This window comes from Balaenoptera acutorostrata, chromosome 9 (genome assembly GCF_949987535.1).
Source record: "Balaenoptera acutorostrata chromosome 9, mBalAcu1.1, whole genome shotgun sequence".
NCBI classification, from domain to species: domain Eukaryota; kingdom Metazoa; phylum Chordata; class Mammalia; order Artiodactyla; family Balaenopteridae; genus Balaenoptera; species Balaenoptera acutorostrata.
In genome coordinates this window covers 53,109,987-53,133,731 of record NC_080072.1, presented here as the reverse complement: position 1 = coordinate 53,133,731, position 23,745 = coordinate 53,109,987, and the positions used below count along the sequence as shown (strand labels likewise).

At 59.2% G+C, this 23,745-nt stretch overlaps 1 protein-coding gene across 3 annotated transcripts; it reads right to left on the bottom strand.

Annotated features, from left to right (window-relative positions):
* Nucleotides 1–1,143: 1,143 nt before the first annotated feature.
* On the bottom strand, nucleotides 1,144–22,050 carry RELT (RELT TNF receptor). Of its 3 annotated transcripts, XM_057553497.1 has the most exons (13): nucleotides 21,920–22,041; nucleotides 14,105–14,244; nucleotides 10,333–10,394; nucleotides 9,625–9,785; nucleotides 6,783–6,857; nucleotides 6,509–6,675; nucleotides 6,220–6,299; nucleotides 5,249–5,506; nucleotides 3,880–3,960; nucleotides 3,525–3,606; nucleotides 3,095–3,349; nucleotides 2,466–2,664; nucleotides 1,144–2,324 (listed from the first exon to the last, which is right to left on the bottom strand). In XM_057553497.1, the coding sequence occupies exons 4-13, from the start codon at nucleotides 9,667–9,669 to the stop codon at nucleotides 2,277–2,279; spliced, it is 1,290 nt and encodes a 429-aa protein (XP_057409480.1). In that variant the 5' UTR covers nucleotides 9,670–9,785; nucleotides 10,333–10,394; nucleotides 14,105–14,244; nucleotides 21,920–22,041; the 3' UTR covers nucleotides 1,144–2,276. The 3 variants fall into 3 exon arrangements, with proteins under 3 accessions (XP_057409480.1, XP_057409478.1, XP_057409479.1); XM_057553495.1 differs by lacking the exon at nucleotides 10,333–10,394; XM_057553496.1 differs by lacking the exons at nucleotides 10,333–10,394; nucleotides 14,105–14,244 and having other exon boundaries at nucleotides 21,920–22,050.
* Between the last annotated feature and the right edge of the window lie 1,695 nt (nucleotides 22,051–23,745).

Below are 23,745 nucleotides of genomic sequence, written 5' to 3'. Positions count from 1 at the left end.
GTGCTCCCTCCCAGTCCAGTCCTGGTGCAAATGCCCATCTGAGTGCTTCCAGGTATCCTCGTAGCCCAGGTCTGTCTCTTGAGCGCCGCGGGCCTTCACATGCAGGTGCCTCAGGACATCCCGTGGGTCTGCATCACTGCTCCCCACCCAGCTGGCCCTAATCCCGTGACCCACATCCCGGCACCAAGCCCTAGCAGTTCTGTCCTCTGTCCCAGGAGTCTTTCCATTGCCCCCGCAAACCCCTGCTCCTCCGTCTCGTCTGGATGGCTGCAACAGCCTCCTGTGGATCCCTGCTCCCACAGCTCCTCCACCCTCCACAGTGGTCAGGAATGAGCTGGCCAGTCATACTTTTTCCCCTTCCTGAATGCTCTAGAGGCTCTTGGGCATCCCTGGCATAGGGCCAGTGGCTTCCAAGAGCCCATGTGGCTGCCTTCTGCCGCCACCCCCAGCCTTCACACCTTAGTCACTCTGTACTTGCAGCTTCTCCAGCTCCTCATATTTTCATTGCCGTCCGGCCTCTGTACATGCTGTTCCCTCTCTGTGGAACACAGCTCCCCTTCCCACATTCTCCAGCCCTCAATATGCCTTACTTACCCCATCCATGTGCCAGGCTCCACTTCCTCTAGAGGTGTGCTGTCCAATACAGGAGCCACTAGCCACATGTGGTTATCAAGCCCTTGAAATATGCTACTTCATATTAAGATGTGCTTTAAGTGTATTTTACATACCACATTTCAAAGCAAAAAAATGGTTCATTCATAATTTTTATACTGATTTTATATTGAAATGAAAGTATTTTATATATACTGGTTTAAGTAAAATACATTGTCGATATCATTTAAAATAAGTTCACTTGTTCCTTTTTACTTGTTAAAATGTGGCTCTTAGAAAAATTTTAATTACATACGTGGCGCACACTCTATTTCCGTTGGACAGCACTGCTTCTAGAGCCTTCAGTGAGAACCAGGTGACCTGAGAGGCCTCCTCTGGCCCCACTTCAGCTGCTGCCTGGTGTCCACCTGCCAAACAGCAGGCGCTGCCAGGGGAGGGATGGCCTGTCCCACACACGGAGCCCGACACAACTATTCACTGAATGGGCAGACCTGAGAAGAGACACAGGGAAAAAGAAGCTCCTCATGACACTACTTTCCCACCTTTTATTATTCAACAAATGGATGGGCGTGGAGACACAAGGGTGGGACAACAGCAAAGTTTCAATAAATAAGAGAAATGGGGACAGCAGTGGGTCCATGCCTGCACAGCCCCACATAAATAACGAGGTTGCTGAGCCAGAGTGGAGACGCGGGCTGGGCAGTCGCCCGCACTGCCCAGGCCAGGGGACGAACACACCAACACCACAGGGACACAGAAACCACCGAGGCCAGAAGCCTCACCCCTTACCCTCCAAAGTGCCTGAGATCTTGTGGGTGGCTGGGCAGGCTGGGGCTCTGTACCACAGCCCTGCCCAGGTCAAGTCTGTTTCTTCAATTTCAATAAAAACAGCAGGGTCAGGGGCAGGCACGTGCATTACGCCCCTTCTGTAGGCAGAGCCATGGATGGGCAGCCCCATGGGAGCCTGGAAGGTGGTGGCCCTGAAGCAGCAAAAACGGGGCCAGATAAAACTACTAGTGGGAGGGGTGGCAAGGGGTCAAGCTCTCCAGCTACACGACCCAGCCCAGAGCCTGCAAGATGCTGGAAGGCCCTGGGCACCGAGACACCACTCTCTCCCCGCTTCACAGTCAGAAGAATTGGGACCCAGTAATGGCCAAGGGCTTGCCCAGGATTAGAACCCAGGAACTCGGTTCCTACCTCATGGCTTTTTGTTGACCCCTCCCTTTGCAGGACCTGTCAGAAAGGAGGGGGAGGTCCCCTCTACAGAGGCAAGGGGTGGCTCATCACTAAGGCGTGGAGCCAGGGGGGCCAGGTAGAGGGCCCCTCCCCACCACTGAGGCCTAGCCACCCGGTGGTGCAGAGGACCCTGTGGGCTCCTAGGATCCAGCCAGGGCAGGGCACGGCGTCAGGGACATCCTGCAGGGAAGGAAATGGGCGGCAGGGACGGGAGGGGCTCTCAACCTGCTCCTGCACACAGCACCCGCCGGCCGGCTGGCCTGCCTCCTCACTGGGGTGGACGCTCCCACCTCCAGGCCTTGGCCTTGGCTGTTCGGTCTGCTGGGCCATTCTGGATCCTCACTGGCTCAGCTGCAGCTCTACCTCCTCCAGGAAGCCTTCGGAACCTCCCAGGGCAGGGCTGCAGTGTCCTCAGACGAGACAGCCCCTCAGATGACCAGGTTGCTCTCACTCAGCCGGACCACATAGCGGTTCTCCTGGGGGACAGGGGTGAGGGGTCAGAGCTGTCAGGGGGCTTCTGGACTCAAGAAAGTAGCCCTCTGTACCTCCACCCCTGCACCATCTGCAGTTGGGGTTGGCACAGGTGCCAACAGACACCTTTCCCCTCTGGTCCTCACCTCGGCCTTGTTCTCTGCTGGGGGCTTCAGCCATTTAGGGTGGCTTCCACCACTTCCCAGCAGTGCCCGCTGCTCACTGGAGAGGCCACATTGTGGGGAGTCAGGGAGATCACCCCCTGAGGGCCTGGCCTCCGTGATGGTCTTCACCTCCGAGGCCACTGAACTCGTCCGCTGCTCAGGAATTCGGGCCACACGGAATCTGTGAGGAGAGGTAGTGCAATCATCCTCCATTAGAGGAGGGACCCCAGGTGTGGAGGGCGCAGCACCCGCCAGGGTCACACAGCAAGTTCATGGGTCAGAGCCTGAGCCCTCCCCACGTCTTCCCACCCACTGACAAGCTCCCAACACCTCCCGACACTAGGCTGCAGGTGGACAGGCTCTTAGCCTGAGGCGGTGCAGGTGTGATGGGGGCTATGACCCTGCCCTGGGGGCCCAAGGACTCTATGTGAGAGAGCATAGCTGGGAAGATTTGGCTTTTCCCTGGCCACCCCCACTGCAAAGAGGCCCACTGAGGCCAGGAAGGGTGAGGCCACCACTGAACCCCTGTTCATGGATCAGGCTAGGGCCCTGCCTCCCCCAGAGCTGTCATGTCATGTCGTGGCACCCTGCTGTGTCTATGCCCTCCTCACCTGCCCACAGACAAAATGGTGATCTCGCCCTGGCGTCCTGCCTTGGCCCCGACCTTGGGCGCCCTGGCTGGGTTGGGCAGGAGTCTGGGAGTAGGAGTGGTGGCAGCTGCAGCCTCGGGGGACAGCAGCACCTCGGGCCACTTCTGGCTACAACGGGAGCAGCAGGGGCCAGAGAGTGAGGCCAGGTCCTGCACAGTGTGGAGGTGGTGGCGATGTGGGCAGACGTGCGGTATGCTGGGTGGGCCCGGCGGCAGCCTGTGGAAGACACAGGTGGGAGCGGTCACTGGGGCAGGGCAGGCCCAGGAGACCCCAGGAGGTAGTGAAGGGGAAGCGGGGTGACAGGAGGGGCAACATACCCAAGTGGTGAGTCCCCAGGAGGCAGGCTGATTCCCTGTGGTTTGGGGCCCTCCTTGCCCACCTGCCCACTTACCTGGGCAGAGGCCTGTGGCTGGTCTGCGCCAGCTGTTTGCTGTGATACTCCTTCAGCAGCTCCTCCAGGGCCGCCGCATTCTCTGTGGGCAGCTGTAGTCAGAACCCGGCTCTGGGCTGTGAGGGACACTCCCCGCAACCTCCTGCCCCAGCACAAATCCCCCTACCTACCCGCCACCCCCTCGCTGGCCCAGGCTGTGTGCCTTTTCCTCCACCTCTCACCAGGCAAGAGCAGGCAGAGAGGCGGCAGCATCATGAACCACAGTGGTCAGAGAGGGGCACGCTGGCCTGAGGTATACCGGCGGGAGGGGCAGAGCAGAGCTCTGGGAGGGATGGGGTCAGACCTCCCCCCTCACCTTTCTTCTCCGTGATCAGGCGCACCAGGACCCCAATGGTGTCCTCATTGGCGTCCTCAGTCTGGTAGGCAGGGTTGACCCCTGGGGAAGAGCAGAGAACCATGATCCTAGGGAAGGAGGCAGGGGCACACTCTGGGCTCACAGGCTACACCAGGACATGGCAGCAGAGGGCGCCCCTGGCCTGGGTGTATGCGTACCTAAGGGCCTCAGCTCTGATTCTGAGCCCATTATCACCTTCACTACTTACTCAGCATCATTGCTCCCTGCACCCAGCAGCACCAGGGGCTTAGCGGTTTCAGGGCCATCTGAACTCCACCGTCCCTGCAGAGTGTGTGGGATGAGGGAACCAGCCTCTCCCAGGGCCTGCCCTCTCCTCTCTTTAGCCTCAGGGAGCTGTGGGCTGCCTCTCTGCCCAGAACCTCTGACAGCCCCGGCAAACTCTGCCATCCCAGGCCTATCACCTCCCTGCACACCGCCCTGTCGGTATAACTAACTGAGGACCCGAACCTCAAGGGCATGAGAATGAGCCATGCAATCATTCCTGGGCCAGCAGCAAACAGAACTCCTAGGACTCGTACCCAGGCAGTAGCCAACAGTTAAAGGGAGTCCTAGGCCAGGAAAACAAGTGCAGTTCCAGGCAAAATGGCCCGAGTTGCCACTTTCCTGCCTGCCTAAAGCACCTGTCCCCCTCCTGCCCCCTGCAGACCGCAGTGTCAGAGGTTGAAAATGGCGCTGGCATGGCAGGCGCCATTCTATCTTGACTTGGCCCCCAAGTTCTGTGAGCAGTGTATGTGCATGTGGGATCCCGGCCCTACTGGCCCTCGGGGGACAGCGCGGGGGGGTAAGGGGAAGAAGAAAAGGGACCCAGGGCCCTGGGGTAGGGGCAGGAGGAACATGTCTCTCCCTCTGGTTCCAGGGCTCGTAACTCAAACCACAGCCTGGAGCTGAAACCTGAGCCTCTCATGGTCCCCGTCCAGGACAGCTGCCCTGCCAGCCCTTCAGGCCAGAGGTCGGAGGTCACCCTGAGTACCCAGAAAGCAGTCCAACCCTTGAACCACACACACAACTGCAGCCCCTGAGGAGTCCAGGCCCTTACACCTGGGTAGGGCCTCACACAGGGAGGGAATCCCACTAAAGCCACTTGACCTCCGCTCTGCCTCTGCTCCGCCCCAGTTGCCACCTCGGGCCACCTCACCCTTCCTTCCACTTTGTCAGTCCACAGTGTCTCCTCTGCGGCCCACGTGCGGCACCTCTGGGAAACCCTCCCGAGTAGCCCTCTGCAGGCCCCTCCCCGTCAGACCCTCCAGACCAAGTAGGTTCTCAGTCTGCGCCCTCTGGCCTCCCCACCCAGCCCCAGGCTGGGCCTCACCGCTGCCTCCGCCTCCAGGGCCAGGCCCGACCTCCTTGTGGGCCGTGCAGTGGTAGCCCTTCCGCTTGAGCAGGTTACACACCAGGATGCCTAGCAGCCCCATGAGGCAGAAGATGGGCACAATGGCAATAACCGCGTACTGGGCAGCCGTCTCCTCAGGGCTGCCCGCCCGCGTGCTGTTCCCAGGCTGCCGCGTCTCCCCTGCGCCACTCGCCCCTGCTGCCACCTCCACGCCACGTCGGGCCCGTCGTCCCCGCTCTGAGCACCACGGAGGATGGAGGCATGGAGGAAAGACAGAGGCAGAGAGAAACACACTCAGAGAGGCCCAGGGCCCGAGTTACTGTGGGCAGGGGTCGGGGTGGTGGGTGGTACCGGCATGTCCAGAGCACCCACTCTCCACCATGGTGGGGAAGTAAAGGGCAACTCACCCCCTCCTTTTTGGCCATCTGACCAGTCAGCCAGCCTGAGCAAGGCCTCCTCAGCCCTCAGGATGGCCAGACCCTGAGGCCTCTGTCCACCCCTCATGATGGGTCAGAGGGGTGAACAAAAGGCAACGGTGCACGTGCCTGGGCACAGCGACACCGGATCCCGCCTCCCCACAGCCTGACCCATGAGTTAGTTGCCTCAGAAGGTGACCAACTCAACAGGTGAGAGGAGGTGCATGTGTGTAAGCGTATGTGCTCACACTCAGCTACATGGGTTGTTTCGAGGGGATAAGGACAGGAGACCGGTCGGGATGTGAGCCCCCAGCTGTGGCAGCCACCTGCTGGACAGTCTCTGCCACTCAAAGGCGGGGTGAGAAGACACAGCCAGTGGACCTGCTGGACACCCTGTGGCTGCACACCCTCCCCTGGGCTAGGGGAGTGAGGACCCCACTGCCCCAGATGGACACTGCGGGGCCCTTGGGCTCAAGCTCGCCAGACCCCTCCCCACACATACCCCGCCAGTCCTAGCCACCACCTGCCACTCACCGTAACAGCCGCGAGTACCCAGGGGTGTCCAGGAGCACGGCTGACAGGGAACACGGGGGACCTCTGACGGGGCAAACCACCTGCAGGGAGGGAAGATGTTACTGAAGCCCAAAAACTATCCTTAAGAGAGGCTGGACCTTCCTACTGGGCACCCTCACTGGTCCTGACCCACCCCATTTCACAGATGGGAAGACCGCGGCCCACTCAAGAGGTGAGTGAGGCTGGGATCCCAGGATCTCAAGTCCTGGTCACCTGGTCATGAACACCCACACCCCACCCCATGGCTCACCCAGGCTGGCAGTTTCCACATAGTGTGTCTCGAGTTGCCGTGCCCACCTGGGCCTCCAGCCTCCCTCGAGGGCTGCAGCGGGAGTGCGGCTGGCAAGGGCTAGAGCCCCAGGAAGCTGAGAAGGTGCCTGGGGGGCAGGACCTGCATAATGTGCCCTGCCCTGGTTCCTGCAGGAGGGAAAGAGTGAGAACAAAGCCATGAGCCAGGCCTGAGGTCCCTGCCCCTGGCCCTCAACAGTCTTCCCAGGAGAGGTGGATGGGCAGGGCGAGCTCACCAGGTTGGGCTCCTCACCAGGTGGGCACGGCCAAGGAGTTGTTGATGTTGCAGTGGCCAGAGGCCAGGGCAACAGCTGGAAGAAAAGAGGGCAGGACACACTGAGGGAGCGGAAAGCACTGGGACATGGCATCTCTGGGGCCACCTACCCCCCACCCACTTTCAGTCACCCCAGGCACAAGGGCCACCAATATACAGGGCCACCCCCAGGCTTTGGGGACACTCTCTAAACTCAATCCCTTGTGCTACAAGTAAAATCTGCCTGTCCCAGACCTGCTGCATTGCCATTGCCTAGGCAAGGGGAGAACCACATCTGCTTCTGGAAAGTGCTGAAACGCCTCAGACAGGGCCAGATCAGGATCTTGAGCCCCTGGGTCTGTGAGTCACGCCCTTCTAGCTAACCAGGATGATGAGGAGGAAATTCTTCCGAATTCCTCTCTCAGGTTCCGCCCCCCTTCCTGCTGCCTTGGTCCCCACACCACAGCTGAAAATGTCATTAACCAGCCTCAGTTCATCATCCCTGGGGCCGAGGCTGCAGATGGTGCCTCGGGGCCTCGGCTGAGTCTCTGGGACCACATCCTCCTCCGTGACCTTCCCACAACACAAGGCCAGCCCGTTCACACCCTGGGACCCACACAGGGCATGACAGGCCCCAAAGGAAGGATCTTCTCCATTTGTGTCCTCCCCCTATTCCTCTCGGAGCTCCCTCTCTTCCCATTCCAGGTGTGAACTATCTGCCCTGAATCCTGCCCGCAGGGGAGATCCCCCAGTCCTCCAGTTGGGCCCCAGTTTGGGGCAGGCACAGTGTAGAGCCAGCTACCCTGAAGGGCAGAGGGAATGTCTCACGGGAGGTGCTAGAGACCTCCTAAGGCCCTAGACCCGGCTCCAGCACGTGCCAAACACTGAGAGGCCAACGGCACCAGGAGCACGTGGGGCAGGAGGCACTTCCTAGGGTCAGACTGCCTCGATTCTTCAAAAGAAGAGCCACAAAGACAACCCTCAGAATGGGAGAAAATATTTTCAAATGAAGCAACTGACAAAGGATTAATCTCCAAGATTTATAAGCAGCTCATGCAGCTCAATAACAAAAAAACAAACAACCCAATCCAAAAATGGGCAGAAGACCTAAATAGACATTTCTCCAAAGAAGATATCAGATTGCCAACAGACACATGAAAGAATGCTCAACATCATTAATCATTAGAGAAATGCAAATCAAAACTACAATGAGGGGCTTCCCTGGTGGCGCAGTGGTTGAGAGTCTGCCTGCCAATGCAGCGGACATGGGTTCGAGCCCTGGTCTGGGAGGATCCCACATGCCGCAGAGCAACTGGGCCCGTGAGCCACAGCTACTGAGCCTGCGCGTCTGGAGCCTGTGCTCCGCAACAAGAGAGGCCGCGACAGTGAGAGGCCCGCGCACCGCGATGAAGAGTGGCCCCCGCTCGCCGCAACTAGAGAAAGCCCTCCCACAGAAACGAAGACCCGACACAGCCAAAAATAAAAATAAATAATTAAAATCCTAAAAAAAAAAACAAAAAACTACAATGAGATATCATCTCACACCGGTCAGAATGGCCATCATCAAAAATCTAGAAACAATAAATGCTGGAGAGGGTGTAGAGAAAAGGGAACACTCTTGCACTGTTGGTGGGAATGTAAATTGATACAGCCACTATGGAGAACAGTACAGAGGTTCCTTAAAAAACTAAAAATAGAACTACCGGGGCTTCCCTGGTGGCGCAGTGGTTGAGAATCTGCCTGCCAATGCAGGGGACACAGGTTCGAGCCCTGATCTGGGAAGATCCCACATGCCGCGGAGCAACTAGGCCCGTGAGCCACAATTACTGAGCCTGCGCGTCTGGAGCCTGTGCTCCGCCACAAGAGAGCCTGCGATAGTGAGAGGCCCGCGCACCGCGATGAAGAGTGGCCCCCGCTTGCCACAACTAGAGAAAGACCTCGCACAGAAACTAAGACCCAACACAGCCATAAATAAGTAAATAAATAAATAAAAAATAAAAAAAAAAAAAAAAAAAAGAACTACCATACGACACAGCAATCCCACTACTGGGCATATACCCTGAGAAAACCATACTTCAAAAAGAGTCATGTACCAAAATGTTCATTGCAGCTCTATTTACAATAGCCAGGACATGGAAGCAACCTAAGTGTCCATCATCGGATGAATGGATAAAGAAGATGTGGCACATATATACAATGGAATATTACTCAGCCATAAAAAGAAACGAAATGGAGGTATTTGTAGTGAGGTGGATGGAGTTAGAGTCTCTCATACAGAGTGAAGAAAGTCAGAAAGAGAAAAACAAATACAGTATGCTAACACATATATATGGAATCTAAGGAAAAAAAAAAATGTCATGAAGAACCTAGTGGCAAGATGGGAATAAAGACACAGACCTACTAGAGAATGGACTTGAGGATATGGGGAGGGGGAAGGGTAAGCTGGGACAAAGTGAGAGAGTGGCATGGACATATATCCACTACCAAATGTAAAATAGATAGCTAGTGGGAAGCAGCCGCATAGCACAGGGAGATCAGCTCGGTGGTTTGTGACCACCTAGAGGGGTGGGATAGGGAGGGTGGGAGGGAGGGAGACGCAAGAGGGAAGAGATATGGGAACATATGTATATGTATAACTCATTCACTTTGTTATAAAGCAGAAACTAACACACCATTGTAAAGCAATTATACTCCAATAAAGATGTTTAAAAAAAAAAAAAAAAAAAGAAGATCCAGGTAACCAACCCCAGCACCCCGCCGGGGCAAGAGGTTCCTGAGCGCAGGGCTCAGGACTCACCTTCCCCACGGTCCCATCCCCAACTCACCACAAGGAGGCAGGATAGGGGCCAGTGCGGTGGGCTCAGCTTCATCCTCAAGCCCCAGTGGGTCGCCAGCCTCAGGCAGATGGAGGGGAGGCTCAGACGGAGACGGGACAGGCAGGCAGGCAGGCAGCTGCCGTCCTCCCAGTGCTCCTTCCAGGACGGGGCTGGACAGGAACATCGAGAGGTGTCACCAGGCGGGCAGAATGCTGGGGCGGCTTGGCCTACACTCACCGGCCCTGCCCTCTGGTCCACTGCAGGTCCTAGCAGAGGTGGAGGCACCCTATCTGGGGCCAGCCTCCCAGGGCAGCTTCCCAGAGGAGGAAGGGCTTCCTGCCTCTTCCATAAACAGCCAGCTGCCCTAGGCCCGGGCAGGGGAGCAGGGGAGGAAGGAAGCCTACAGCCTCAGCCCCGAGGGTGGGAGGAACGAGAGCACTGGCAGCGACCCCACGCCCGGCCTCCCCGCTTGCATCCCCAGCTCTCAGGCTCCTGCCTCTCAGAACTCCTTGGGGCCCACAAGCATGCCCGCCTCTCCTGCTTCTCTGCCTTCACTCTTGCTGTTTCTGCTCCAAGGAAGGCCTTTTCCGTCACACTTCAAAGCCCAACACAAAGGCCTCTTGTTGTGGAAGCCTCTCTAGACTTCCATTTCCCCAAAGCTCCCCCACCCCCAACCCCATCACAGTGCTGGTCCTCCCACGGGTCCCACAGTCCCGCCCGGCAGACTTCTCCAGAGATCTGGGATGTGTCTGACTGCATCTCTTGAGCCGCGGGCAGACCTGTAGGGGTGGGAGACGCAGCCAGCATTCAAGCCTTCTGTCTTCTCTTGAGCACCTGCTGTGTGCTGGGCACTGCCCTCAGCACGGGAAAAGGTATGAACAAGACAGGTGCTGTCCTCAGGGAGCTCACACCCCAGGGGAGACCAACGACCAACAGATAAACAGTGAGCGTCCCGTGCCAGATGGAGGGAAGTGCCAAGAAACCAAATAAGGCATGTGAGGGCACAGAGGGTGACGGGCACGGGCCTGAGGCTGAGCCCCCAGGCTCAAGGGTGTGGCCTCCTCTGTAGAAAAGTCTCCAGCCAGTAGACGAGGTTGGAAGAGCAGGAAGAAAAATTTGGATTGCACAAAAGGGATAGTGGCAGAAAAAGGGAGTTCAATGACCTCTTTCCAGGAGGCCTGTCTCCAGGCTCAGGAGGGTGAGAGAGGGGTGTATATGGAGGGCCTCAGGTACAGGCCACAGGCAGCCTCTGACCCCCAAGGAGCAGCCTTGAGCAGCCAAGCTCAGCATGTTGAGGGGGCCCTGCCTAGAACCCCGGGGCTGTCTGATGCCCAGCCTGGCAGGAGAGGTACTGCCTGCAGTAAACCCCAGGTCACGGAAGAGCCGAGAGCTCCTTGGCCTACAGGCGGCCCGGACTTCCCACCGGGAAAAGGAGCCAGAGGAAACTGATCCGGCTGCGCGTGGGCCTGGCCTGGCACAGACCTTGGCGGGCCAGGGGTTTGAATTACACCCAGGGGAGGGGCTGGGGCAGTGGTCACACTATCCTCGGGACTCTCCAGGTCACTGGCAGTGGCTCTCGGCCCAAGGCCAGCTCAGGGGAAAACCTGGGACAGAAGGTCCAGCCACAGAGTAGAGTGAAGGCTGCACCCTGGCAGTCAGCACCCAACAGGTGGCATCCTCTGACCCATCCTCCACCGGTCCCTCCTCCAACATGGTCACAAGTGTCCCCCCTGCCCAGGCCCAGTTCCTACTCAAGCCCATCTCTCCATGGCCCCCTCCTTGGTTCTTCATGGGAGCTCACCCACAGACTTGACCACGAGCCCCAAGACCTCAGGCCGGCCCCGTAGCCCTGTCCAGCCCCCATATCCAGCACCCGTCCATATCCCCAGGGTGGGCCAGAGAGCTGGGGCAGGGGTGGAAAGTAAGAGACCCAACAGCCACCGAGGAGAGACTCCCCCCTAGTCCCACCCCTGGCCGTGACTGGCACCTGCTGGGTGACCTGAGCCCACAGGGAGGGGCTGTGCAGCTGCTCACCTCCAGACAGACGGGGAGCTATGATCTCAAGACTTCGAGGAGGAAAATGGGGTCCAAAGGCCCAGACTCAAAGCCAGCGAGGGCCCACTCAGGCACATTCACAGACGCTCGCTGCCTAGCGCCCTGACGCCTTCTAATTATGTGCCTTCTAATTACCCCAAACCAGCACTTACTCCAGTCTGGCTGCCCGAGTCTCTGCTTACAGCAGCTCCCCCGGCCCCCACAATCAGCCTGAGCCCCCAGAGGACCTGCCCAGTCAGGCAGCCGCTGGCCTCCACCCAGAACACCCCTGCACGCACGTGGACCCCTGCTGCTCTGACTCCCCTCTGCGCCTTCTCCCCACCCAGCCTCCGGCACCTATGCTCTGAGCCCTGGAACCCTGACTGAAAAGCAAGTTCAGATCAAGCCCCTTGGCTGGGGGAGGGGAGTCTGAGAAGGCTCCATCCCCACCCCTCTGCCTTCCAGAAGGCAGGGCAATCAGTGACCTTCCAAAGCCCTGCACCTCGGGGCACCTCCTGAGGGCTTCCTGGGGGAGGGCTGTCAAAGATGGGCAGTGGTGGTGTCTTCTCTGGCCTCAGGGCTCCTGGCAGAGGAGAACCACCCTTCAAGGCCCCAGGGGCAGAGAAGGAAGTTAGCTCAGAGGCCACTCCTCCCTGAAATCTCAGCCTGGGGCCTGTTCCCACTGTCACCAACTCCCTGGGGGACCTGAGCCCCTGCTTCACCTTGCTGGGTCTCAGTTTCCTCACCTGCAAGATGGGGATGTTTATGTCCCAGAGCAAGGCTGTCATGAGGTTTAAATGAGGTAACGAGCCTGACATAGGTCATGTGATTTCCTCCCCGTCACCCCTTCTTTCCCTCTCCACCTCCCACCAAGGCTTATAACTGTTTGTTTGCTTACTTGTTTATTGCTTGCCCCCGCCCCCCTCCACCAGACAGCAGCGAGGGCAGGGATGTCTGTCTCACCCACCACAAAACCCTGCCCCGGTGTCTGGAGCAGGAGGCCTCTGAGAAAACAGGTTCACAGGGGCGTGGGGTGGGGGGAGGGGTTCCTCACGCTCAGCCCATCCCCACCCTCCAAAAAAACTGCCCAAACAATTAGAACCAGAAATTCCCTGGAAGAAAGCCAACTAGCAAAGCTGTGACCAGGGCCCCAGCGGGAGGTGCCAGAGCCCCAGGGAGGTGCAGCCCCCCCGGAGGCCTCAGAGAAAGAGGAAGCTGTGTCACCACCCAGGCCTCCTCAGGCCTCAGCAGCTTCCCCTTTCCCAGAACTGAAGCTCATGGGGTCACCCAGCCCCAGCCTGGGGCCCCATCTCCGCGCATTCCCTCTCCAGCCTCACCCGCCTCCGTGGTGGCCTCCTCCGAGGGTCTCCCACGGCTCCATGCTCACCCCACCCCTCGCCTGCCCCCTGGCCTCCTCCCTGGCCTCCACTTCAGCCCCCCCGCAGCTTAGGCGTCTCAACACCCAGATCTGACCCCTGTCCCTCCCCACAACTCCAGCCACTCTGAGCTTCTTTCTGTCCCCCACACTTGCCTCTCTCACCTGGCACTGGTACCTGCTGTTTCCTCTGCCCAGAAACCCCTCCCATCACCCGACTGGCAGCTACCCTTCCTTCAGAGCTTAGCTCGAAGTCACTTCCTCCTGGAAGCCCCCAACCAGCACCTCACTTGTGCAGTTCTCGCCCTGGGTGTGACCAGGCTACGCACCCAGCCCTTCCCCACTGACGTGCTGCCCCCGTGCAGGGTGCCCAGCACGTGAATAGGTATGTGCTGAACCAGGGGGATCAGAAAAGGCACTCAGGAGAGGGTCCACCTTCTCCCAAGGTCAAGAGGGCCAGGGAGCAGGCTGACGATTAACAGCCTAGAGGCTGGGCTCGGGGTGGGGGATTGAACCCGGATCTGAAGCCCTTGCCTGACTTGGGGAGAACCAGCCTTCCTTGCTCTGCTCTTCACTGGCTCTGTGGCTGTGGACCCCACCCCCATTCCCCATCCCGCAGAGGGCTGTTGTGAGGCCGAGAGAACGCACATTAAACGCTCAGCACAGAGCCCGACACAGAGCAGGCCCTCAGTAAGCATTCACCGTGCCTCAGATTCCCCACGTGTAAATCGTGGAGGGGGTTATGGCACACACTCGATGGGAGGTACGAGGTACAAACGAGATTCTCTTATGTTTATGTACAACGCTTGGCGTGGAGCCTGGTACACGAGAGGTGCCCGATGAGCCACACTGACAATCTGGGGGGTGGGAGGGGTAGGAAGGGAGAGGAAAGGTTGGTGGGCAGAGCCCAGGTCACACCAAGCTTAGGCTGCAAGCTGAGAAGCCTGCATTTCCCCCAGGGCCTTGAAGGGTTAGCGGGGGAGGGAGAGGTAAGGAACAACTTTCGTCTCAGAGGGCTTGCTGGGCTGCCTGCCAAGTGAGGCAGGGCTGGGGAGACAGAGGTGGGAAGCAGGTACCCACCTGGAGCAGGGGGTGGGGGGCAGGTATTTCTGTTTCCCAGCCAGTGGCTTGACGGTCTGGGGACCTCCCTGCAGCCTCCAGGGGCTAGGGTTGCCTGGAAACACAGCTGGACACAGGCCTTTCTCGGCAGTGGCTGCACCCTAGGCAGGAAGACAAAGGCCGCCCATCAATAGAGAAATCCAGGTTAGCAAGGAAGCCAGTGGTTCCTTGGCAACTGGGGCTGAAGTAGGGCAGTGCCCACAGTGGGCGGTAGTGAGGACAGCTAGGCATTGCCTCCTTTTCATCCTCCGCCCTCACAGGGAAGGGAACAGACTCCCATCGCCTCGGGCCAGGCCCTCATCCTGGGTTGCCTCCACTCCTCACAGGAGAGGTGAGCGTCCCTGCTTCACCCTTGGGTAACTGAGGTTGTGGCAGGTCACCCAGCCGGGGGGAGGTAAAGCGGGGGTGGAGCCCAGGCCTACCTGACAGCTTCCCACCTCACTCTGACCCCTCCTACCCAGGAGCCTGGCCCAGGGCCTGGCGCAAAACAGATGTTCTGAGCGTTTGCCAACCTGATGGCAGAGACTAGGGAGCTGGCGGCACACAGGAGGCGGCTCACCTGAAAAACTATTACAAAGCACGCGGGCAGGCGCCAGGGAAGGAGGTACTGCCGCCATGGGGGTCTCTGGGGCCTCTGAGGTTTCCTGCATCCATACTCATTTGCATAGTGCCCTAGCCTACCACAGCTCCAGTAGGAAAAGGCACTGGGACCTGTGAGAAGCAGGAAGCCCAGGGAAGGAGGAAGAGGAAGATCCCAGGGTAGAGCCCAGCTCCCTAAGGACTAATGCGGGGCTGGGAGCCCAGAGATGTGCAGAGGCTGCCTCAGGGCCACTCAGTGAGAAGGGCTCCCCCATTCCCACCCCCAGCCCAGCCTCAGGCAGCCAAGATCTCCCAGGTCACAACCCTGGGGTGAGGACTCCAGGCACACCAGGCAGCAGCTGCTCCCTGGCCCCCGACCAGGCCTGGGCTTAGAAGGCTCAGGGGTGTGAGGTGGGCAGGTGGGGCTGAGGGGGCTAATTGGCCCTTGAGGCTAAGAAAAGGGCTGAGGCAGCCAGACAGGGCCCACCCAGCCCCTCCCAGTCTGGGTGCAGATGCAATCCCTGCCCCCTCCCTGGTCTAAGCCTGGGGCTGGGGGGTGTGGCAGGGGCCCAAACTAGACAGTTCTCTCTGAGGCAGAGCTGGGGCTCCCCAACACCCCTCACTAAGAACCTACTACATGCCCATTCCCTTACCAGGCCTCAAAGACAGAGTTCCAGGCTTCACAAATGAGGAAACTGAGACTCAGAGTAGTACCCTGTAACCACTTGGTCTGAAAGGAAACAAGGTTTCCCCATGCGGAGTGGGGACAGGCAGCTGGCAGCCCCTGCTCTTGCCACCCCAGACCTGGCATTCCCGCTGCTCCCACACGCCCTGCTCCAGCCCAGCACCCAAGCACTCAGAACCAGAGCCTTCCTGCAGGGAGGCTGCGCCAGTTCCCAGGACAGGATGGCAAAGCGCTATGAGGGCTGGAGGACACCCCACTGCCCACCAGCTCTCACCACTGCTACCTTCTTCTCCGAGAAGCCACCTTTGCCTCCTGCCCCAGCCGTGCATCTGTACCGATCACTGTGCCAGGGCGCCCAGAGTTGCTCAGCCCCGACCAGGCTGACTTGGGGAGGCTTTGAAAGAGACTGAGGGGAGATCACAGGCCCAGCCTGCCCTGTTCTCCGACTCCTCCAGACTCAAGGTGCTGGGGGAAAGAGACTCCCCTGCCCCCAGCAATCCCAGGTCAGGCCCTAACCAACAGAGCCTGAAGATGGAGGTCAGCCTGAAGGGGAGGCTGGACCCGGAGCAGTCACACCTGGGTTCAAGCTCTAGGTCATCACTTAGGAGCTCTGTGACCTTGGGCAAGTTACTTACCCACCCTGAGCTTCAGGGTCCTCCCCTGCAAACAGGGGTTCTGGTCCCTGTCTCCAGGGATGCTGAGGGGATAAACGGAGCCCACTGTAAGTAATACTGGTCAGGGCCTGGCCTGACCAGGCCTCTCCTGAGCACCAGTCCTCAACAGCCCACAAGGGCCAGAGGAGGAGCCAAGCTCAGAACCAAGCAGCATCCAACCAAGGTCACCCAGTGGCTCGGGAGCAGGCAAGAGTGCTTGGGGAACCCAACATCGGTCCCAACAGCATGGGTGGATGAGTCTTGGACTCGCCAGGTGGACCCTGGGTGCCCATTCCCCAGCCCTTACACAGGTTTGTGTCCACCTGCTCCCACGCCAACTGAAGCCACAGTCAGGAAGGCGAGGGGTGCTGAGCAGTCAGGACCCAGCCCTACATCCCTGAACTTGTTTCCGCCTCTGTGATTTGGGACAACTGTGCCTGTCCAGCTGACCTCCTGGCATGGCTGGAGGATCCATGGTTCATCAGGGAACAACGACTCTTCTTACAATCAGGCCTCAGCCCAGGTGCCACCTCCTGCAGGAAGCCTTCCCAGTCTCCCTGTCAGGGTGGACCCGCCCCTCTCCTGGCCCCTTCAGCCATCATTGTTCGAGGTCCCCCTCAGGGAGGGAGGCAGCAAGTGCACGCAGGAGGCGGGGCACGGCTCCATCCCTGCGCTCACTGTTCCTTCTTACCGTGAGGGTGTCCAGGTCCAAGTTAGGTCCCTCCTTCTGGAAGCCCTCCTTCCTTCTCTCTCCACCCACACACTCAGACCCTGCCTCTAACTGGCTGCAGAGGCCCCTCCATCCCTCTCCTGTGCCAAGTAGCCAGGGCACACACTCATAGCCACATGGGCAGTTTATTTATAGAGCACTCATCTTTCCCAGCGTGGCCTGGGAAAAAGCTCTGGCCTTCCAGGCAAACATACCTGGGTTAGGATCCCAGTGACACTGGAGTCTTGCAAGTCCCTGACCCATCTCTGGGCCCTCTTCTCAATGCCTGTACCTGGATGGGGCTGCTGATGACCTGGGCATGAGGCTGAGGATGAGAGCCTCATGGTCCTACCCAGGGCTGAACACAGAGCAGGGATGCAGCATTGGCACCTCTGTCTTCCCTGCCACCCCAGCTGGGTGCTAAGGTCTGCCAGAGGTCATGTCCCAATCCTGAGTTGGGGTGGTGGGGGGGGGGCTGCTGGCTGATCTCAGGCAAAATGTCTCCCCCTCTGGTCCAGCCCTCCTGCCTAACCTGGCAGAAGGGCTGGCCCTAAAACGGAGGGAGTGGGCCTGAGCAGCCCTACCACCACTTCCTCCTCCCCCTGCAGGTAGCCAGCCTGGTCCTTCTTTGAAAACTGATGCCAGAGTTGTCAGACAACCCTCGCCAGGCACCAGGTGGGAGGCGGAGATGGGGCTGGGGGCTGGGCACGAGCTTGAGTGCCAGAGTCCAGCACCAGTGACTGTGTGACTCAGACTAGGACTGGACCCTTCTGCCCGCTGAGTCTGGGCTCCCCATTGAGCAGCTTGGGAAAGAAGGGGATGCCCTGCACCCAGGGCCTAACACACATTAGGGCCTCAGGGGGGAGCGTCCTCTGCTGGCCCAGAATGAGAGCTTTGCCTGAGGAGCCCAGGGCAAGCACCAAACTGGCCCCTACACACAGGAGTGGCCTTGAGTTTTTGCCCCTAACCCCCAGCACACACTCGGGAGCACTGGAGACCCTGGGTACCAACCTCCCTGTGCATCCTAGCACACAGTAGGCCCTCAGCCTACGATGTCTGCCCTTCCCCAGGAAGAGGCCTGGCCAACACAGATATGGCAGCAGGAGAGGAGAGGCTGTTGGCCAGGCCGGCCCCACCCAGCTGGGCGTGCGGTGCCCATGAGGACCCCACCCCTGTGCCTATTCCCAGAGGTGAGGGGGGACATGTAGCACATGGACCGCACAACGAAGAAGGACTAACGCTGGGCTGGGAGGGCTTCCTGGGGGAGGCGGTGAGGCTGGGGCTGTACCCTGAATGGTCAGGAGGGTTCTAGAAAGGGGAGACAGCAAATGCAAAGGCAGAGTACAACCAAGGCATCTGGTAGGGAGGGATGAGGGTGAAAATGTAAAGTTCAAAAGGGTCCTAGAAGGAAAACCTCGATGCTAGGATGAGGAGTCTGGACTATATTGTGCAGGCAAACAGTACAAGTTATCTTAGGGAGGCCACTCTGGCGCCGTGTGTGAGGGAACTGGAAACGGAGGCAGAGAGGCCAACACAGGAGTCTGGGCAAGGACAGCAAGGCCCGAGCTGGAACCTAAGAGGCGCCCTGATTTTGCGAAGGCATGTCTCGGGCCTGCTTCCAGTCCCGGGCCACATCCAGTCTGCTGGGGGATGTGTGGCAGGACAGAAGGTAGGTTCCCTGTCTGGAGGGTGAGAGGCAGAATATCAGGGATGTGCGGGGCCTTGGTAAGTCCCAGCACTTCTCAGAACCTCGTCTCTCCCTCTGTAAAATGAGGCTGACCCTATGAGCAGGGGAAGGGGGCTGAAAGCTTCCCCTCCTTGGCCAGAAATGGGCACCTGCCTCCAGCAACTGTCACACGAGTCCCAACTGGGGCCACATTGGAAACGCAGCCGGGCCCCACCACCATCCCTGTGGTCCAGGCGGCCCAAGTCCCCAAAAAGGTTTGGCTTGGGCAGGGCACACGGTGGGGCTGGGACCAGAAGAGGAGGTTAACCCTTGGTTAACCCTTCCCCTCTCCCTCCCCTTTCAGGGCCCTGAGCTATTTCCACCTCTTTGCTGGGGATGGAAATAACTCAGGCTCAGCCCCAGAAGACCAAGACAGCTATTCTGATCAGCCCCAAGAAGCACAACTCGGGCTTCCCTGGTGGCGCAGTGGTTGGGAGTCTGCCTGCCAATGCAGGGGACACGGGTACGAGCCCTGGTCTGGGAAGATCCCACATGCCGCGGAGCAACTGGGCCCGTGAGCCACAATTACTGAGCCTGCGCGTCTGGAGCCTGTGCTCCGCAACAAGAGAGGTCGCGATGATGAGAGGCCCACGCACCGCGATGAAGAGTGGCCCCCACCTGCCGCAATTAGAGAAAGCCCTCGCACAGAAACGAAGACCCAACACAGCCATAAATAAATAAATAAATAAATAACACACACACCCCCCCCGCAAAAAAGTTTAAGATTGCCTCCTTTAAGAAAAAAAAAAAAAAAAAGAAGCACAACTCTAGTCATTCCAGAGAGGACAGAGGGACACCCGGATCCCCAGCTCCAGCTCTCGGCAAAGCAGCAGCTGTGGGCAGAGCTAGCAGGGGCCTCAGGGAAGAATGGGGACACTGAGGCCCTGAGAGGGTAGGCACAAGCTCAAGGTCACTCCTAGCCTGTCCCTCGACCCCTGCAGTGTGTGGGTGGATTGGGGAAAGTACCCCTAGAACAACTCTGAGCAGGGGCATAGGGCCTCTCAGGTATGGTGAAGGTCAAGTGGGACTCTCAATTCTCCTGCCACTCTTGGAGCCTGGGCTATGCTGCTGACTCCCAACATTCTTCAGAGCCACATGGATGCTCCCAAAACCAGTTACAGGCTCTAGAAGGCAGGAGACAGGACTTTCTGGTGACCTCTGTCTAGGAGGTGAGAGCTAGGGGGAGGGAGGAGGAGGAGGAACAGGAAGACCACGTAACCCAGCCACCCCTAATGTTCTAGACATATGTACACCATACTCAGAACTCACAATGGCACACCCTGCCGAGGCCATGTTGCCAGCCTGCATTTGAGAGAAGGAAGCCCAGATAAGCCATGAGCAGATATTAGGAAGGGGAGTGGCCCTCTCCAAGCATCTTACAGGGCTTCAGGCGCAGGAGACCTGAATTCCAGTCCTGGCACTGTCCTGACTCTGTGTGACCTTGGGCAAGTCACTTTGCTTCTCTGAGGTTCTGTTTCCTTCTCTGAAAAACAGTCATCACATCCCAGAACTACTGTGAGGATTCAACAAGAGCACACCATAAAGCATTCAGCATAGCACCTGGCACTGTCTCCCCAAGTCTCTCCCCGACCCAGAATGCGATCAACGTTTTCAGAGGGTGACAGGAGAGAACTTCCAGATCCTTCAGCAGGTGTCTCCTCACCTCTCCTGGGCTAGGGAGCCTGATTTCCATTCCACTTTGCATGAACCCAAGAGACCCTTTTGTGTGGGTGGGGGCCTCAGGAGGGTCTAGCCCAGATGGTGAAGAGGCCCTGCTCTAGCTCTCCAAAGCAGAGACGACTCATGCCCCCAGGAACATGCCCCCGCTCCCCCCAAGAAGGGAACTGAAGAAAGGAGATGGGGACCAGAGAAGTCAATGTCTGTGGGTCAGAATTTTCGTTTTGATCTGAGGAGCTGTGCTTCCAACCCTGTCACCAGCACCTGGGCACAGCCCCTGGGCCACTTTGTCCCCAGCAGACAGCCTGCCCCCACCCCCTACTGCAGTCTTTCTGCCTGAAGGGAGGTAGGGGAGAACAGAGACAGTTGACAGTCGACCCCAAAACAACACAGGATCCCGAAGTGATGATTCACAGTCCATTCACAGCCCAACACCTCAGTGTGCAGACAGGGAAACTGAGGCCCAGCGAGGGCGGGCGGGATCTGAGAGCAAGAATATGCCTGGGCCCAGTGAGAATACAGGTTATGAGGAACAGAGCTTGGCCAGGCCTCTAGGGGAGAGAGGGAGAGAGAGAGAGAGAGGGAGAGAGAGGGGGTGGGGTGGGGTGTGTGTGTGTGTGTGTGTGTGTGTGTGTGTGTGTGTCTCCTGAGGTTAGGGGCCCTCAGCTGCTGCCAGACGTATCACCCCACCAGATGCCCCTCAGCCTTGGCCCCTCTCCCTCTGCCAGGGCAAGTCACTCAGGGTCCACCCCCCTCACTAAACTGAGCTCCTGAGGGACGTCCTCTTGGGGACAGTCCTGGAGAGACCTTTGTCCCCTCCCTGGCCCCTCTCCTTCCAGCCCCCATCTGCTAGTAGGTGTCTGAGGTCCCTCCTCTTTCCGCCTCTTACTCATTTCCCTGAGGTGCAGACGCAGACACGGGCGGACACACTGCACTACTTGACCCCACAGCACACTATGACTCCAGTGCTTCAGGGGCTGGTTCTCACAGTCACTTGGGGTTCCTCTCCCTCTATACCATGTTCACTCACGTTCATGAGGGCCCTGACCCTGCCCTGGTCACACCCCAGGCTACACACACACACTCAGTGACCCCAGTAACCCGGGGTCTCACTCACAGTGGGCTGGGGTCACGGTCACCCTTAGTGACCCGGGGTGTCTCTCTCACACAGTCACACGCACACACTCTGCCTGTCACAGACACACAGAGCCCCTCGGTGTCTCCCCCTCGGCCCGACGTCACCGCCCAGTGTCCGGGCCACACGTTCGCCCTGGCTGGGCCGCCTCACGCGCCGTGTCACCCACAGTCACGGGCTGACACCGTTTAGAACCCCCCCTCCGGCCTCCCCGCGCCGCAGCCACACTGAGGAGCCGCCGTCCCGCCCCGCACCCCGTCCTGGTCTCAGTCCAAGTATCCCAGGCCGGGGCGTCTCCGGGGCCCGCCGGCTCCTCAAACTGCAAGTTCCGCCGCCGCCTCCCCCTCACGCACGGCCGGGCCTGGAGCCGCGGCCGGAGGACGCACAGGTCCCCGGGCAGGGGGCTCAGAGACGGGCGGGGGTCCGTGCGCGGAAGGCGCCGGGACAAGACGCGGGGGCGGGGGGGGCGCGGGGCCCGGGCTGCGGCATCCGCCGCGCCGGCGAACTTCCTCAGAGACGCTGGGAGGCAGGGGGCGCCGCTCGGGCCCGCATCCCTCTGGCCCCGGCCTCCGGGATTGGACTCCGGGCTGGGACTCCGCGCCTGCTCCTTACCTGGCCGCCCCGAGGCAGCTCCAGCAGCCCAGCTCCCAGGCCGACGCGGTGCCCGAGCCCGGCTCGGCGAGCGCACGGGCGGCCGCGCAGCTTGCGCGCCTTTTGAATGAATCGCCGCCTGGTCCGGGAAGGCGCGCAGCCCCGCCCCCGCGCGTCACGGCCGCCGGCCCCGCCTCCGACGTCAGAGCCCAGGTTCGCGACCCCCGCCCCCCGCCCCTGGAGACCGCCATGGGGCTGGCGCTCTGCAGCCAGGCCGTGCTGCTCTGTGTCGCCATCTCTCGCGCTCCCCTGGAACTGCAGGGGGCTGCGCCGGACAAGGTCTCTCGGATCAGCCCCTTCTGGGCTCCAAACCAATAAAGAAGGGGTTGCAAAATGCAAGATAGACTGGAGACTTGGATGCTACTCTGAGACCTGTCACCATTGCCAGTGCTAACGGGGCCACCACTGTCCCTCCCTGGGTCTCGTTTTCCTCCTGGAAATTGGCAGCCAGGGACAACGACCTCACTTTGCCTTGTTGAAGAGGCCCAGGTCCACCCGCAGAAACCCCACCTAGTTGTTGAGAAAGGCCTGGTGAAAGTGAATCTATAATGGAGGCCCACTTGGTGGTCTCCTGCCCATTCTTCAGGGCCCAGCCCAAACCTCCTTCCTCCAGGAGGCCTTTCCTGTCTCCATCCCCCGCCCCTCCCCTCTCTGCCAGGATAGTTAGTCCCTCCTTCCAGCAGGAGAGATGATACACTGCTGTCCCTTCCCTACCACCAGCTGTCCCACCCTGCTGATTCCCAATGCCAGCAATCAGGGTGCCCAGCAGGGTGTGACTAAGGACCCCAGGGCACTATTCATATTGTATTCCCAGCTCTGTGAACCGTGCCCCTTGGAGCTGTGCCATATGGTGGGCCAGAACTGGAGGCAGCAGCTCAAGAGCCAGGGTTTCCCCCACTCAGTACCATTCAGGGGATCCCAGGTGGCCCTCCCAGGACAGCAGGGCTGGGAGGAGATGCAGACAGTAGGGAGGGCCTTATGCTTGGGGGGGGCAGAGGCCTGGCTGGGATCAGGATAATCACAGCTCATGGCAGAGGTGAAGGAAGGTAAATAAGTTGTTAGGGATACATTATGAGGGGAGGTGAAAAATTCTAAATAAACTGTCATAGCATCTGAGCCATGGGGTGAGGGGGTGGGAAAGGTCAGGTCTCCAGGGTCCAGGAGATCCCAGGAGGAGAACTGGACACCTGCAGAGGGAGGGGGAAAGGGGAAGAGTTTCCATTTCCTTGGGCCAGGCCCAGGTTGTGCGGGAAGGGCAGAAAGAGCTCCAGGTCACTGATGTTGGGATCATAGCACCAGCCAGGCCCCTTGTATGTCAACGGACACCCCCAGGGCTAGGTCAGGGGTGATCCCAGGGTCACATATCCCACATCCGAGCCCACAGAAGGAGTCCAGAGAAGATCCATGCTGGGGACCTGCTGAGGGGGCTAGAGCAGCCAGGATGCTCTCTATCCCTGCAAATGTTTTCTTTGTAAGGGGACCTTCTATGCCCCAGTTCCAAGTACTGGAGTTCAAATGGTGGCATTTCACATGCACCCAGTAGACCAAATGGGGATATGCTTTTTGGTCAAGGAGCACTGGCTATTAATCAGACATCCTACAGAGGGTCCAGGCCTGTCTCTACTACCAGCTCTCAAATCCTTCCCCAACTCAGCTTCCCCATCTGAAAATTAGGCTGCCAAACTTGTTGCCTGGAGGTCATTCCAGTTCTCTGTGGGAGGAGGCGATCTGCCTGACGTGGCCAAGTGGGAAGGGTGAGCAGCCACCAGAAACAGAAGAAATGACCA

Excerpts from the sequence above, each read along its gene's own strand:
- RELT (XM_057553496.1), bottom strand. The coding sequence starts at position 9,669 with ATGAAGCTGAGCCCACCGCACTGGCCCCTATCCTGCCTCCTTGTG. Across the intron at positions 6,858-9,624 it reads CCCTATCCTGCCTCCTTGTG|CTGTTGCCCTGGCCTCTGGC; the intron begins GTGAGTTGGGGA and ends CTTTTCTTCCAG. Across the intron at positions 3,607-3,879 it reads CCTGATCACGGAGAAGAAAG|AGAATGCGGCGGCCCTGGAG; the intron begins GTGAGGGGGGAG and ends AGCTGCCCACAG.